A 13,482-nucleotide genomic window follows, 5' to 3' on the forward strand; every position below is an offset into this window, starting at 1 on the left:
GCTGCTGGGCACTTTCTTGTCCATGTCAATTCCTGCATCTTCACATTTTGCATGCCAGAATATTTAGTTATTTTAATTAGAGATTGACCGTAATGAGATACTGTCTGTAATTAGAGGTTGACTGCCAACCAGATTTGCTTGGATTACGAGCAAGTCTGCTTTTTGCTGTGACAGCATTTTTTGTCTTGAAGCCCCAGGCATAGGGAGCAAGATCTTCAGTCTTGTTCAGTATAGAGGAGGTAGTGTCTTTTCAGCTTATGGATGTTTTTCAAAATTTTTTTACACTGGCTAATTTGGTAAACATAAATGCTACCCAATAGCTGTAAGAGATTTTCAAGGTCATTAAGCTGTGTCTTTCTGTAATGTATACCAGTTTTTGAACCTGTTGCCTACTTTGGAAGATTTCATATGGATTCAACATTCCTTGATCACGCTGTTATCCTTTGCTCAGCTGAATATTGCAGCAGATTTGATTTTTTTTGTATGTACACAGATAGTGAGGAAGAATGAAACTCCTTGAGACTGGACTTTTGTTTTTAATTGTGTGTTAGGTGCCATTTTACATCTGTTGCACAAGATGCACCAAACAAGGCAGAAGCTGATAAAGTAAAGTTTGACCTTTATGGTTAAAATATATATAATTAAAAAAAAGTATCTCAAGATGCAGTTCAGATGAAAGGGGGGAGTGGTACTGTAACGATATAAGCATGGCATGAAAGCAGATGCAAAGCCTGAAATCAGAGAAGACTACAGGATGACAAGCTTAAGGGACTAGTTGCTGTTAACAAAACCACCACTACCAGTGTAGCGTGAAGTTTTAAACCAAAGTGTGCATGATGTTTCCCCACCACCCTTGTGTGTATAGGCTCATTGGTCAAACTTCTGTAGACACCATGAAATCCCTGTACTGGTTCTTAAGTCCTTTTAATCTCTTAAACTGAATGAAGTGACTCAGTAACTGAGTAGCTTGGATTTTGTTTTTTTTTTTTTCTTTGTTTTATGGCACTGGTGGTGTGGTTTATATCAAGGGCTAAGACCGTCTGTGGTGTGGTACAGGTTAGTTGTGACTGTAAGATGTAAATCATCCTCTGTTTCTTTTTATTATATTTGAAAGTGGGTGTAACACTCAGCAAGTTTGTAGTGTTTTAGGAAGCACGGAGTGCCACAGACAGAGAAAATATAATACAGAAAAAGTACTTCTTTTCCAGGTGTTACTTGCTCAGATGATGATGAAAAGCCCCGCAAAAGACGGCGAACAAATTCTTCTAGTTCTTCCCCTGTTCTCCTGAAAGAAGTCCCGAAGGCTGTGACTCCTGTCACTAAAACCATCACGGTGCCTGTAAGTGGCAGCCCCAAGATGAGTAATATAATGCAGAGCATTGCCAACTCTTTGCCACCACACATGTCGCCTGTGAAAATAACCTTCACTAAGCCCTCAACACAGACAACAAACACGACAACACAGAAGGTATGTGGGGGAAGCTGCCAAATGTTACTTTATTCTGGTATTATCAACGAATAAGATATGATGTTTGACTCTTCCTTTCTGTGAACTGTCTAGCTGTTTTCTAAGGATTGCACTTGGGATAAGGCAATCCCCCTTTAAAAAGAACAAAGAGAAAACCAAACTCTTGTATGAATTTAGTTCACCTGTGTGTGAAAGGACCTGGATTGACAGCCGTGGAGACTGAAGCCCTCTTTTTATCCACAGAACAGGTACAGCACAGGCAGCGGGAGTGCAAGCTTCCCCCAGACTGCCCCACCAATGTGCCTCAACCCTGACCTGAAGGGACCACTTCTAGGGATGAGAGGGGATTCAGTCTCCATGCTCATTCAATTCTTGGCCTCTCTGGTGAGACTGCCAACAAGGTTGCCAGTTAGTACCATTTGTGGTGTTGGGTTTTGTGATATGGACACTAGTCCACTGAGAACTGGATCACATAGGCCACTGAACAGCCTTCAGATGGTAACAACTATTGGTCAAAGGTAATCTTTCTTATTTCTATTTTCCTTATTTATAATTATTCTTTGCAGTAGTAGAATTCCAGGAGAGGTGGCATGGGCTTTCCCTTGCCAAGCCTTTTGTCTAGAAACTAGTTTTTTGGGGTCTATAAAGGTTACTCTTGGAGTTGATCAAAGACTTGGGGGGGGCTTTATTTTCCTTTCAGTACTAGGGTGCCATTTCTCATTCTACGTTAACAGTATTATAGTGGTCAAATTCAGTCGCATTATTTCAGCGGAGCGTGCCCAGCTTTCACCAGAACGCAGTGTGTGAGAGAGGTTTTCAGTGTAAAATTTGTTTTGGACTCAGATTTTTATGTGCTTAGTCTATGGCATGACTATTTTCCCATGCTTTAGGAAGCATTTCAGATGCACCTACTTTTTTGTTCTTAAGGTTTAAAAAAAGATTAATGGCTTAGACCAACTTCATTCTTGGTACAGTTATTAATTAAGGCAGACTTGGGGCAGGGGGTGGTCTGTGGAATTAATTTGGCCTTGATACTGACAGGCTGATGGTAGGCTGGCCACTAACAAGCATATTTTTTCCAACTGTGAGAGTTTGACTATTGAGCTCAAACCTTCACGTGGTATTTGCTTTTCTTAATTGTTTTATGACTATTTGGATTAGCAGAGTTCCCATGTCCTAGTTTTTGGAAACCTTAAAGCCAAGGAAGATTAACTGAAGTAACATGCAATAAAAAGCTTGCTTTCTGGCCTTTTCCCGCTTCAGAGCTCTTTGGTGCTTTCGTTTGATTCGCTGTTCTTTAACAGTGTCCTTAATCAAATTTAGTCTCTGAATACATGTATAGAGATCCGTGAGTGAGCATAAACCATCAAGTAGAACGTCCTGCATTCAGTGCAGCAAATCCACAGTTCGTATAGGGCTTAACCTACCCATCCTGTTGCTCTTGTTAGACTCATCTTTTGTGCAGGAAGAATTTTTTTTCCTTAAACGTCTGTAGTCTTGTATTAAGTTTCACTATTATATATCATGGTAGTTAGAGATGGAGTGTATTAAATCTCCAAAGGGAAGAGAATGGACTGTTGATACAGTCTTTTCTGTAGTTGTGCCTTTGCTTGATCTGCTGTGGAAATTTCAGGGTTTGCTTTGCGTAGTATTTGACTTTCTGAACGTGTCACACTGCCCTCTTTTGTTGGGTTTAGACATGCCAAAATATGTAACTGGATTGTTTTAGTGGGAGAAATCCCTTTTAGTAGTTTTAAACTGTCAGATTTGTTACACTCAAATTGGAAGTGTACTATTTTAAACAAGTGCTGTTGGATAGGAGTGAAGTTGTTGGCTATGAATAAAATTCTTCATTTCTGCATGCCAACTTTCTGAATTGTTTTGACGTTTAGTAGGTTGGAGGAAGACTAATAATGTCACAGCTCCAATTTCTGGATTGTCTTATAATAAAGTCCTCTGTCTAGGACACAGAAGGAATCTAGCTAGCGAGGCTTCTGGCAGTTAATGCCTTTATTTCTTCAAGGACTAGGTTTTGATGTCTATCAAAACACAGCTGACGACTAGTTTCAATGTATGTTAGGAATTTGTTTTTACTGTAGCAATTAAAATCAACAGCAACAAAAAAGCAACTTGTGGTTTTTTTAATAATTAAAAATCAGGCAGTCTTTCTGCTGTAAAAGAGATGTGGTGCGGTTTTGGTACTCATGATGAGGTTACTTTGATCATTTCAAGGTACATGAGAAAACAGTATCTCAAAAATACAATTGTTGTGATTTGAGCTTTAATACTTCTAAATTTTTACTTCTAAATATCCAAAAAAATTTTCTGGATATACTTCATACATGCAGCTCACTGAACTTTGTTTTGCTGTGTTAATTTTGGAAGAAGAAATAGAGACCCAAACCTGCTTAGTCGCAGGACAGCAGTTATTGTTGAGCTATAATGCTTTACAAGCTTTTTTCCTTACATGATTAAATAAAGTGTTATTAGATGATAATCTTGACTGATGGTTTTATCTCTGTCTTTGAATGAAGAACAATGGTCTTCAGGAGTCATGATGATTCCCAGATTCATCCTACATGTCTGTACCTACTTGGTTGAAATGCTGAACTTGCCAGGTTGCACTACAGATTAGATAGGAAATTAAATGTGAATAATCTGCCTTTTTTAACTGCAAGTTGTCCTGTATTTCTAAATTAGTTATTCTAGGTGGAAAGGAGTTGGCTCTAAAATTCAAACACTAGGGGAGTGTTTCTAGTGTTAGCTGTCTATTTAAGAAATAGGATAAAATGGCAGAGGCACATTATAGGGTCTTTCCACCTGCAAGTCTCGTACCAGAATCAAGTTGTGTTGTGTTCAGCTTGTCTGCATGGTTGTAGCCTAAGAGCAGTTTCAGAAGGGTGTTCTGGTTAAATCAAGGTTAGGCAGAAGGCAAAAGCAAGAGTGGTGCAGAGAAAACATTCTTCCTGGAGAATGCAATAAAGTGGTGGAGCAGCAGATGTGGAATTCCTGTCCTTCAGACATTGGTCAGTTGTGGTCAACCTGCTGTAGCTTGTGGCGGTAGTAAGGTTCTGGTTTTCCTCAGGTCAAGATATTAAAGGCTTAGCTGAGGAGTGGGGACCATAAAACCAAACACTGGGTCAAAAGGAGAGGCAGAGGTAACCATGGTGGTGAAATTAGCTGCTTTTACTCCATCCATGTGGCTATTGCTTTTTTTGTTGTTGTTATTAAATGAATTATATCTTAATCTTTTAGTGTTTGATCTGTCACTAAAGTCTCTTTCTGGTACCATTACCATATTATTTATTTTCTCTATCAGGCAAGGTTTCAGAAGTCCTTGGGTAGTAGTGTAAGACTTTTGGTTTGAGCTGACCCAGGTTTTCTTTGCTCTTTCTGTACCTTTTTTCTATCTGCCTTTGTTATGTCAAATAATAAGTTTTAATTTTCAAAGTTTTAATAAATGGATTTTTTATTAGGACAATTGCATTATTAAAACAATTTGTCAACGTTCTTGCATGGTAAACTGAAAATGTTGTATTTCTGTGGTGTGTGTTTCTATTTTCACTGTAAGTACAAGGAGGTACATGTAAGCAGAATAAAAGGAATCATTTTATGTGAACAGTTCCCATATTCAATACTTAAAATTCTTAGTTTTCTAGATCAGTTGCATAAGAACAGTTCTCTTCCAATGTTATAATGAATTCTATGTTTTTCTGTGTCAGATCAGATTCATGGCATTGTAATTGTAAGTCGCACTAGGGGTAATGTTTATTCTCTTTAGACAAATGGTTTTCAGACAGATAAGAAATAATTTCTTGTTATTGAGAGCACTAATTAAAGCAGAAATTGTTTCAAACCTAAACCAGTTTTTTCACTGATGAAATATTGTTTACAGCCTTGTGGGTCAAAAATGTTTCCTATTACTAACTCAGCAACTGCTTGCTCATTGTTAAAGAGGGGAAAAAAAAAAAAACCCAAACATCTATTCCCTCATTGCCATTTCTTGAAATATGTGCGAAGTTTGGGAGAACGGTGTTTAAAACTTGCTGGAAATCCCTTCAGTTGCATTTAAAATGACCTTCAGGCTTCCTGGCCCAGTGTAAATAAGCCAAGCAGTTCATTCCTGTCTGTTTGTCTTCAGACATAAGGTAATTCTACTTTAATTAAATAGTAATTGTTTTCCTCGGAAGAAAACACCTTCTAATTTTAAGGAACTGTTTAACACTATTACTTCAAACTAATTAATTTTTTTTTGTTGCCAGCAAATGTGATTATGACAATCTTAAATGGTCTTAATAACGTGTATCCTTAAAAGTAAATACACATAGACAGATACAGTACTGAAATTTTATGCTTTTAAATAAATGCAAAGAACAAATGAATTTCGTGTTGTTCTTTTTCTTCTTTCAGGTGATAATAGTAACCACCTCTCCAAGCTCAACTTTCGTACCCAACATCCTTTCAAAGTCCCACAACTATGCAGCAGTTACGAAACTTGTCCCAACATCAGTCATTGCCTCAACTACTCAAAAGCAACCAGTGGTTATAACTGCTTCTCAGTCCTCTTTGGTCAGTAGCAGCAGCAGCAGTAGCTCTTCCACTCCCTCCTGTGCTGCAAATACTATTGCTGTGACTGCTGTAGTATCATCAACACCATCTGTGGTTATGTCAACAGTAGCACAAGGTATGGTAATAACATTATGTTTATAAAAACTCTTTCACTGATGAATTCTACTTTGTGTTGAGAATAGCGTAGGGAAGATGCACTGTATGTTTACATATGATGAGCAAAGCACAGGAGACATGAAAGAAGTCTACTGATGAAACTAATCCAAGATACTCCCCAGAAGTTCTTGTTGAACTCTTTTCCTCTCTACTTAAACAATTAATGTGCAGATCCTTTTTAAAGAGAATGTTGTGAGACTGTGCAGCATAGCTTTTTATTTTGAAAAGGTTTTACTTTTGCAGCATTAAAACACTGTAGTCTCAAAGTGACTGGCTTTAACAACTCTGATGCATGGAAAAATGGATGTATCCAATATTTGAAGGTGATTGCTTCTCTTAAAGCCTGATTTACAAAAACCTGCAAAGTTAACGTTAAATAAATACAAATTACGCTTGACATGTCCAGTCTTAAGAATATTTCTTGTGGTAGCTAATACTGGTGACAATTCTGAAAGGTAGAGGAGTGTTTACACCTTTTTATCTGTGTGTTTTATCAGCATGTCAGTTTTCAAGTCCTTAAAAATTAAGACCTGAGGTGAGCCTGGATTAAAATCCCTAGGTTTCTGATGGCTAATTCCAACTATGTGTGCTAGCTTGACTGTTTTAGCTCCACAGCAACTAGCTAACATTTGGAAGGGCAGCTGTGGATGAAAGAAAGGATCTCAGTGAGCAGCACTTGAAAAATGCGGTGCCTGAGAATGACAAATGTCACATTGCAGTTTTTCCTGGTTCATATTTTCCATTCTTGTTCCAGTCCACAAAATGTTAGACAATCAAGTCTTTTTTTTTCTTATGTATATCTATGTATTTTCCAGTTGTAAAGATAGTTTAAATGCAAAATTAAATTAGAAATTGTAATATTTTTCTTTTGTGTTGCACTGTGCAGTCTTAAACCATTTACTCTTCCACAGGTGTGTCTACATCGGCAATTAAAGTTGCCTCTACCAGACTACCTTCCCCAAAAGGTTTGGTTGGGAATCCAACTCAGATCTTAGCACAGTTTCCCAAACAGCATCAACAGTCCCCCAAACAGCAGCTGCACCAAATACAACAGGCCCAGCAGCAGCAACAACCACAGCAGCAGCAGCCACAGCAGCAGCAGCAGCAGCCACAACAGCAGCAGCTGGTACAGTCTTCTGTAGCTCAACAGCAGCCACAGCAATCTCAGTTGCCACCTGGCATCAAGCCCACCATTCAGATCAAACAGGAATCAGGTAGTTGGAGTTATCTTGTGTCATATTGCTGACTGGTGAGGTCTGACGACAGCTCGAGAAAGTAGGGCAGAATTCAGTCCCAAAACGTGCATGGGAAGCTGTTATGAAGGCGTAATGACTTGAGTACAAGATTTAGCATTAAACTTGGATAGAAGTAGGTAGTGAAGGATGTCCTGATGTTTTCAGGTAACGTTGATTGAAGAATTTGGTTCTGTCACTCTTCTTGTTTGGTTCAAGTATTGCAGACCATGCTTTAGGAATAAATGTTTTAACTTTAGAGATTGAAATGTGTGTAAATATCTTCAAAAGTAACCTGATTTGAAACTGGAAGACAAGAGTGTTCTGAACATCCAAGAGCTGTTCAACTGTATCAGCTAGAAAAAGTTAATCCAAGTTTTAATTCTTTTCTTGGGTTCAGAAATCAAAACCTGCTTTTGAGGTACTTGTCAAAACAAATACAATTAGATCAGAAACTGGAAGTTGGACTCTATTCCTTTTGTAACATTGATTCATTCAGTTGACTTTGGGCAAGTCATATAGTCTTTCTGTCTTGGCTTTACTCTGCTGTAGAATACAGTTCTTATCTCCATAAGGTGTACTAAGAAGTAATGCTTGCAAAGTTGCCTAATTCTGAAGGAAGAGGTGCTGTAAAAGTGCAAAGTATTTTTATCTCCCTGTTTTATATTAATCATGTCAGTAAAGTTATTATTTTATATTCATATATTTTATATTCGTACTATTTAGATCAGATAATTCAAATAGACCATAGAATGAAGAAATAAACAGCCCTACTCCTGTCCTGTGATAAACTTCCTTTTGGATTATAGGACCATTGTCTATGAAAAAATAGCTGCTAATGAAGACAGATAAGAGGCCTCCATTGTCCAGTCACTGAACACTACTTGGTCAATAAGAGCTTCACTTCTTGCCTTCTACCATGGGTTTAGGCTCAGTGTGCTTTTTTAGTTCCTATTATTTCTGGAAGATGTGAACCAGTTTTCACAGAGGCTTTGCTTTTTACCCAGTTTTGTGTCTGGATGATGCAAAGGTTTCAGTTCCTCTTTCCCAACTTCATTGTATGGAGCTTACTGGCTCTGTACTGTTTATATAGTCAACATAAAAAGAAGGAACAATCTCTGGAGGATGTTCCACATCCTGAGTGGAAGAAATTGTTCACCTAGAAACATTTGTACACAAATACAAGTGCCTACATTTAGATGGGATTAATTTATGCTGGGTGTTTCACAGCATTTCACCAACACAATACAATGCATTTACCTCACTGTGGAACAATAGAAGATGTAAGTGCCCTGGATATACTTTTGAACAGATGACATGAATTTCCTGGTTTGCAACTGAGAAGTAAATCTCACAGTTCCCATTCCACGACACAAATAGAGAGAGAGGGAGCAGAATCTTTGCTGTACCAAGGTGTCCTCATCCTTCGTTCTTGCTGATTCTACTCACGTTGTTTCAGCCCAGTTCCTTTGTAGCTTTAAGATAACCAATAAATCAAGAGGCGAGTGAGCAGTTTACTTAAAACAGCCTTCCCTAGCCTAATACTACATTCTTTACACCCACTAATACTCTTTGTGCAGAAATCTTTACTAAATTTATTCACAGGGATGAAGTCAACTAGGCTAATTAAGACAGGTTAGAATTTACAGGCTAAAGAGATGAAGGTCTATTTCACTTTTAGATGGTTCATTGTGTATGAACCAATTCAGTATAGGTTGTAACCTGTTGGTTCCCGGGAAACATTCTGTTTTTCAAATCATGGACCAGAAAAGGTTAAAAATCGCTACAACAAATCTGTGATGGAATGGAATCCCATGCCTCAGTGGGAGTAACTAGGAATTGAAACAGGCACATGAAAGGCAAAGATGATGAATGTCTTGTTATTTACCAAAAAAAAAACAACCACCAAACCAACAAGAAAAAGGCAAAAAACTCCAACCCAAACTAAAAAAATAATTCTTTTCAGGATCAAGAATACATGGGCTCAGAATGGAAGCCTTGTGGGGCTACTTGCCCGTTAGGGCTTGGTCTGAGAAAGCATTTCAAAAAGTAACTTTTCGTGCCTGTGTTTTAACAGTGACCTTTCTCCTTTCCTAGGTGTTAAAATAATCACTCAACAGGTGCAGCCCAGTAAAATCCTTCCCAAACCAGTTACAGCGACCTTGCCCAGCAGTAGCAATTCACCTATTATGGTGGTTAGCAGTAATGGGACTATCATGACAACTAAACTGGTCACTACTCCCACTGGTAAGTTACGGCTCTGAGAAGGGAAGGGAGGGTAAACCCAGACATACAGATGATCAAACATGGTTTATTAGGGTAAAAAAAAACCCACTTCTCTCTTGTGAACAGTGAGTACAACAGCACGTTCAGAGTCCTGTTGATACTTGTTCTAGATCAGGATTTTTGCACTGAGTACTCTTTTATTCCTCTGACGGTCTTTTTGAATTGGTACTTAAAAATATGACTGTTCCTTCCTTACTGAGTTTATTTTAAAGGAGGTTTTCTTGCAGCATATACTGATACTTTGCACTTCTGTAGCATCTTATATTAGACAATTTACATTAATTTTTTAGGTATGTCAAGCAGATAGGAATGATGCCGACCTATTTTACATATATGGACTTTAAAAGACAGGTGACTTGCTCATAGTCCTGTAGTGAATTTATAAAAAGGGCAGTAAATTGAATTTTAAACTCCTAGTGTTTTTCTGGGGATCTAATTGTATTTGTGTTTTCTTAAAGATCAGAAATAATGCAGACTGTTCAGATTGTAAACTTGTGTGAGAAAAATTTGAAGGGCATCTTTATCCTAGTTTTCAGAAAACAGTAACTTTTAGCATGGGTTGGGAATATTAGCATAAATTAATGGTTAGTATTCTTTTTTTTAAACTTTTGAAGTACTTCACAAAAGCATTCTTAAATACATTAAAAAAAATCTAGCAGGCTTACAGTTCGTTTAATTGGTAAAACCTGTATTGTGCTCTCTTGGATTTGAAAACATGGCTTTCTTGTTAGACTGTCTTGCTCTGTGATCTGTAGCAGTTAAGGTCTAATGCACTATCTGCAGCACTACAAGCAGAATGGAATTACAATGTTCCTGTAGCTGTTGGCTGATATTATTATTTTGAGCAAGTTTCTTTTGGGGACTCAGTTCTGTTTGCATTCTGAGAAGGAGTAGATCTGAAAAAAACAACACATACCATGGCAGGAAGTTTGGTTTTTACTGCTGAATGCTAAAACCGTAAAATTGTATTATCACTGTAAATGATGTTTTTAGTCTTGGAGTGATATTTAGACCAGTCATTGGTGTGTTCTTTATAAACAACTTGTCATATAGAAGAAGCAATAGTATAGGTGTCTTTCAAGAGAGAGTAGGGATCAGTTCTGGTAGTGTCATCAGATGCCTGACTCAGGTATCTAAAGGAGCAAGTGGCAAACATACAGCAGAATCTGAACATCTATTGAAAATTAAAATCTTGGGCACAAGGATGTGTATTAAAAGATGACAGTTTATGAATATGAAATATGAAAGTTTAAAATACTTTAGAAGATTCTTAAAGTTGGTATATACTTGAGTATTGCTCTGTGGGTTTAAAAAGTAGCAGGAGAATTGTAAAGGGTGGTAATAAATCAGTGTTGGTCTTTGAATAAATCTAATGCTTTTCACCTAAATTAACTGATTTTTCCACAAATACTAGTAGAGGATCATATTCTGACAGTGAACTTTCTTGTTCTGTCTTTAAAACAGGAACTCAAGCAACATATACACGGCCAACAGTTAGCCCCTCTATAGGGGCTCGGATGGCTGGAACTCCAGGGGCTGCTACTTACGTGAAAACTACAAGTGGTAGTATCATTACTGTGGTACCAAAATCACTGGCTACGCTGGGAGGGAAGATTATCAGCAGTAATATTGTTTCTGGTAGGCATATGAGTACTTCTTGTGCTTACATATCAAGACTATTTCAAAAGTAACTTCAGACTTGCTCTAACTGTTTCCGGGCTTTTTGTGGGTTACATGGTCAAATAATTAGTAGGACCTTTAAAGGAGAAGTTGTTAATTCAGAAGAAAAGCAGCTGAGGATGAAGAAAATAATGGGTAGAAGTTAATGATGTAAGGTGATCTTAAAGATTGCAGCAGTTCTTGTGTGTAAGGAGGAAGCATCTAATGTGAGGGAAGCCTGGGAGGAGAAGAGAAATGTTGGGGGAGGAGAACTACTTTGTTAGAGGGTGGAAAGATCAGAAAACTGTTGGCCCAAATTTAAAGCATTTTATAATCTGGGTGCTGCCCTTTTCTATTCCACTGCATGTCCAAAGAACCAGAATAAAAATAAGCTCTGTATGTTAAACTCAGTGGTGTAGTCTCCGCCTTATCTTGTTCTTCTTTTATTATTGTCAGCCTGTCTTTCCCTTACACAATGTTCTAACTTCAAGTTTTTCCTCCCAGCCTCACGCAGACCCTACTGCTTATCTTTGTTAGTCTGCTGACCTACCTTGATGCTCTCTGCCTGTATAGCCTCTAAACCTTTGGGACCAGGACCAAGCACACTCACTGCAGTCACAGTTTCTTAGTATCTGATTTGGACTTTTAACAGTGCTAATGCAGAGAGGGTCTGCTGTGTTTTCCTGGCTAGGTACATATGTACAGCAAGATCTGCTGGTTCTGTTCATCCTGTCTGGTAATATCTTTAAATTACTCTAAGGTCCCATTGTTGGTGTTTAGCAAAGACCTGGCATGGCACCAGTCAGCCACTGGAAGCTGCTGCACAAGCTGTCCAGTCAACCCCCTCTGAGGAGTAGTCTGGTAGAGGTACCTCAGTTTTTTCAGATGCTGATTTCTACAAAATGATATTTAGAGCTTCTTTGGGAAAAAGTAACTTTTTTAGCCTGTTGTGGATATCATGAATTGTTCAGAAGACTTCTAGATCTACTAGTAGGTTTATACACAAATGCAAGTATAATTCTCCTGGACACTAGCTAATGTGGGGAAGCCCATGACTGACCCTGTTAGTGATAGTAATGATTGTCCTGAAACAACACAGGTGTGGAAAGGATGCTTGCCTTTTTTATTTTTGCTTTGTGGTGGTTTTTTTTGGGGTTGTTTTGGGGGTAGGGTGGTTTGTTGGGGTTTTTTTGTTTGTTTTGTTTAAGGAAGCAATCTTTAGATGCCTTTGAAGGTCACTAGAATTGAGTAAATCATGGTCTTGTCTCAGCACATATTCCCTTTCCCAGAATTAGTAAAATTATTAATCTGGAATATATGAGTGAAGTATCTACAGGCATGACTGACGGAGGGAATCCTTGGGTCTGCAGCTCTGCTGTGACTGAGTGCTACTTTCTTCCAGGAGAAAGTGGAAGGTAGTGATAAAAAGTTGTCTGAGATACTGAAATGGCAGTCTGGTAATGGTGATGACTTACGTATCGGTACATATGTACTCTTGTAGACTGGGGGGGCTGACTAGAATTACCTGTCATGGCAGTTAAATAAAAACCTGATACAGGGAATGGAACTAATTAAGTTCTGGGAGAAGATCAGAAATAGCCAGCACAGCTCTTCCTAAAAAGAAACACCCCACCCCACCCCCCACTTCTAAACGCAACTTTTAAGAACTGATTGTAAAACAATAGCATATTTTTCTTTTTTCCTTCTTCCAAGGCACTAGTTGTCACTTTCAGTGTTACAACATTTCAATGCCCAAAAAAGCTGGTATTTCTCTTGACAGATACATTCTTGGTATGTACATTCTTCTGCAGAAGAAATCTTTAGAAGAATATTTGTGAGGTCAGATAGGACCTTGAGTTGAGTATTAGTGGTGTCCTTATCTCCCCCAATTTCTAGCCTTTGAAAAGTTAGACACGTTAGCTTGAGAATATTAGGTTGCTCCATAATTTGTGAGAAGGGGCTGACTGTCCTAATATAGATTACTCTGTCCCTCACATGCCTGTTATTACTGTAGGTGAAAGGTTTGTGGAGTGGGAATTTAATCTTTATATGTTGAGTTCCATGACATAAATTCCTGTTCCAGATGCTGCTTTTATTTTGTCGTTGTTGTGC

At 38.2% G+C, this 13,482-nt stretch overlaps 1 protein-coding gene across 15 annotated transcripts in view; it reads left to right on the plus strand.

Annotated features, from left to right (window-relative positions):
- Positions 1-13,482, plus strand: part of EMSY (EMSY transcriptional repressor, BRCA2 interacting) — a 49,904-nt gene that overhangs the window by 11,594 nt on the left and 24,828 nt on the right. For 14 of the 15 annotated variants that reach the window (XR_008820099.1, XM_056327919.1, XM_056327915.1 and 11 more), the window contains 5 exons: positions 1,209-1,468; positions 5,879-6,152; positions 7,105-7,407; positions 9,523-9,672; positions 11,176-11,349. Coding sequence is in view for 14 of the 15 variants with exons in the window: in XM_056327919.1 (XP_056183894.1) it covers positions 1,209-1,468; positions 5,879-6,152; positions 7,105-7,407; positions 9,523-9,672; positions 11,176-11,349 (1,161 nt within the window). In the remaining variant the exon portion in view is untranslated. The remainder of the gene's footprint in view (positions 1-1,208; positions 1,469-5,878; positions 6,153-7,104; positions 7,408-9,522; positions 9,673-11,175; positions 11,350-13,482) is intronic. The other variant, XM_056327924.1, reaches the window with a different exon arrangement.

This window comes from Falco biarmicus, chromosome 2 (assembly GCF_023638135.1).
Source record: "Falco biarmicus isolate bFalBia1 chromosome 2, bFalBia1.pri, whole genome shotgun sequence".
In the NCBI taxonomy this organism is placed as follows: Eukaryota; Metazoa; Chordata; class Aves; order Falconiformes; family Falconidae; genus Falco; species Falco biarmicus.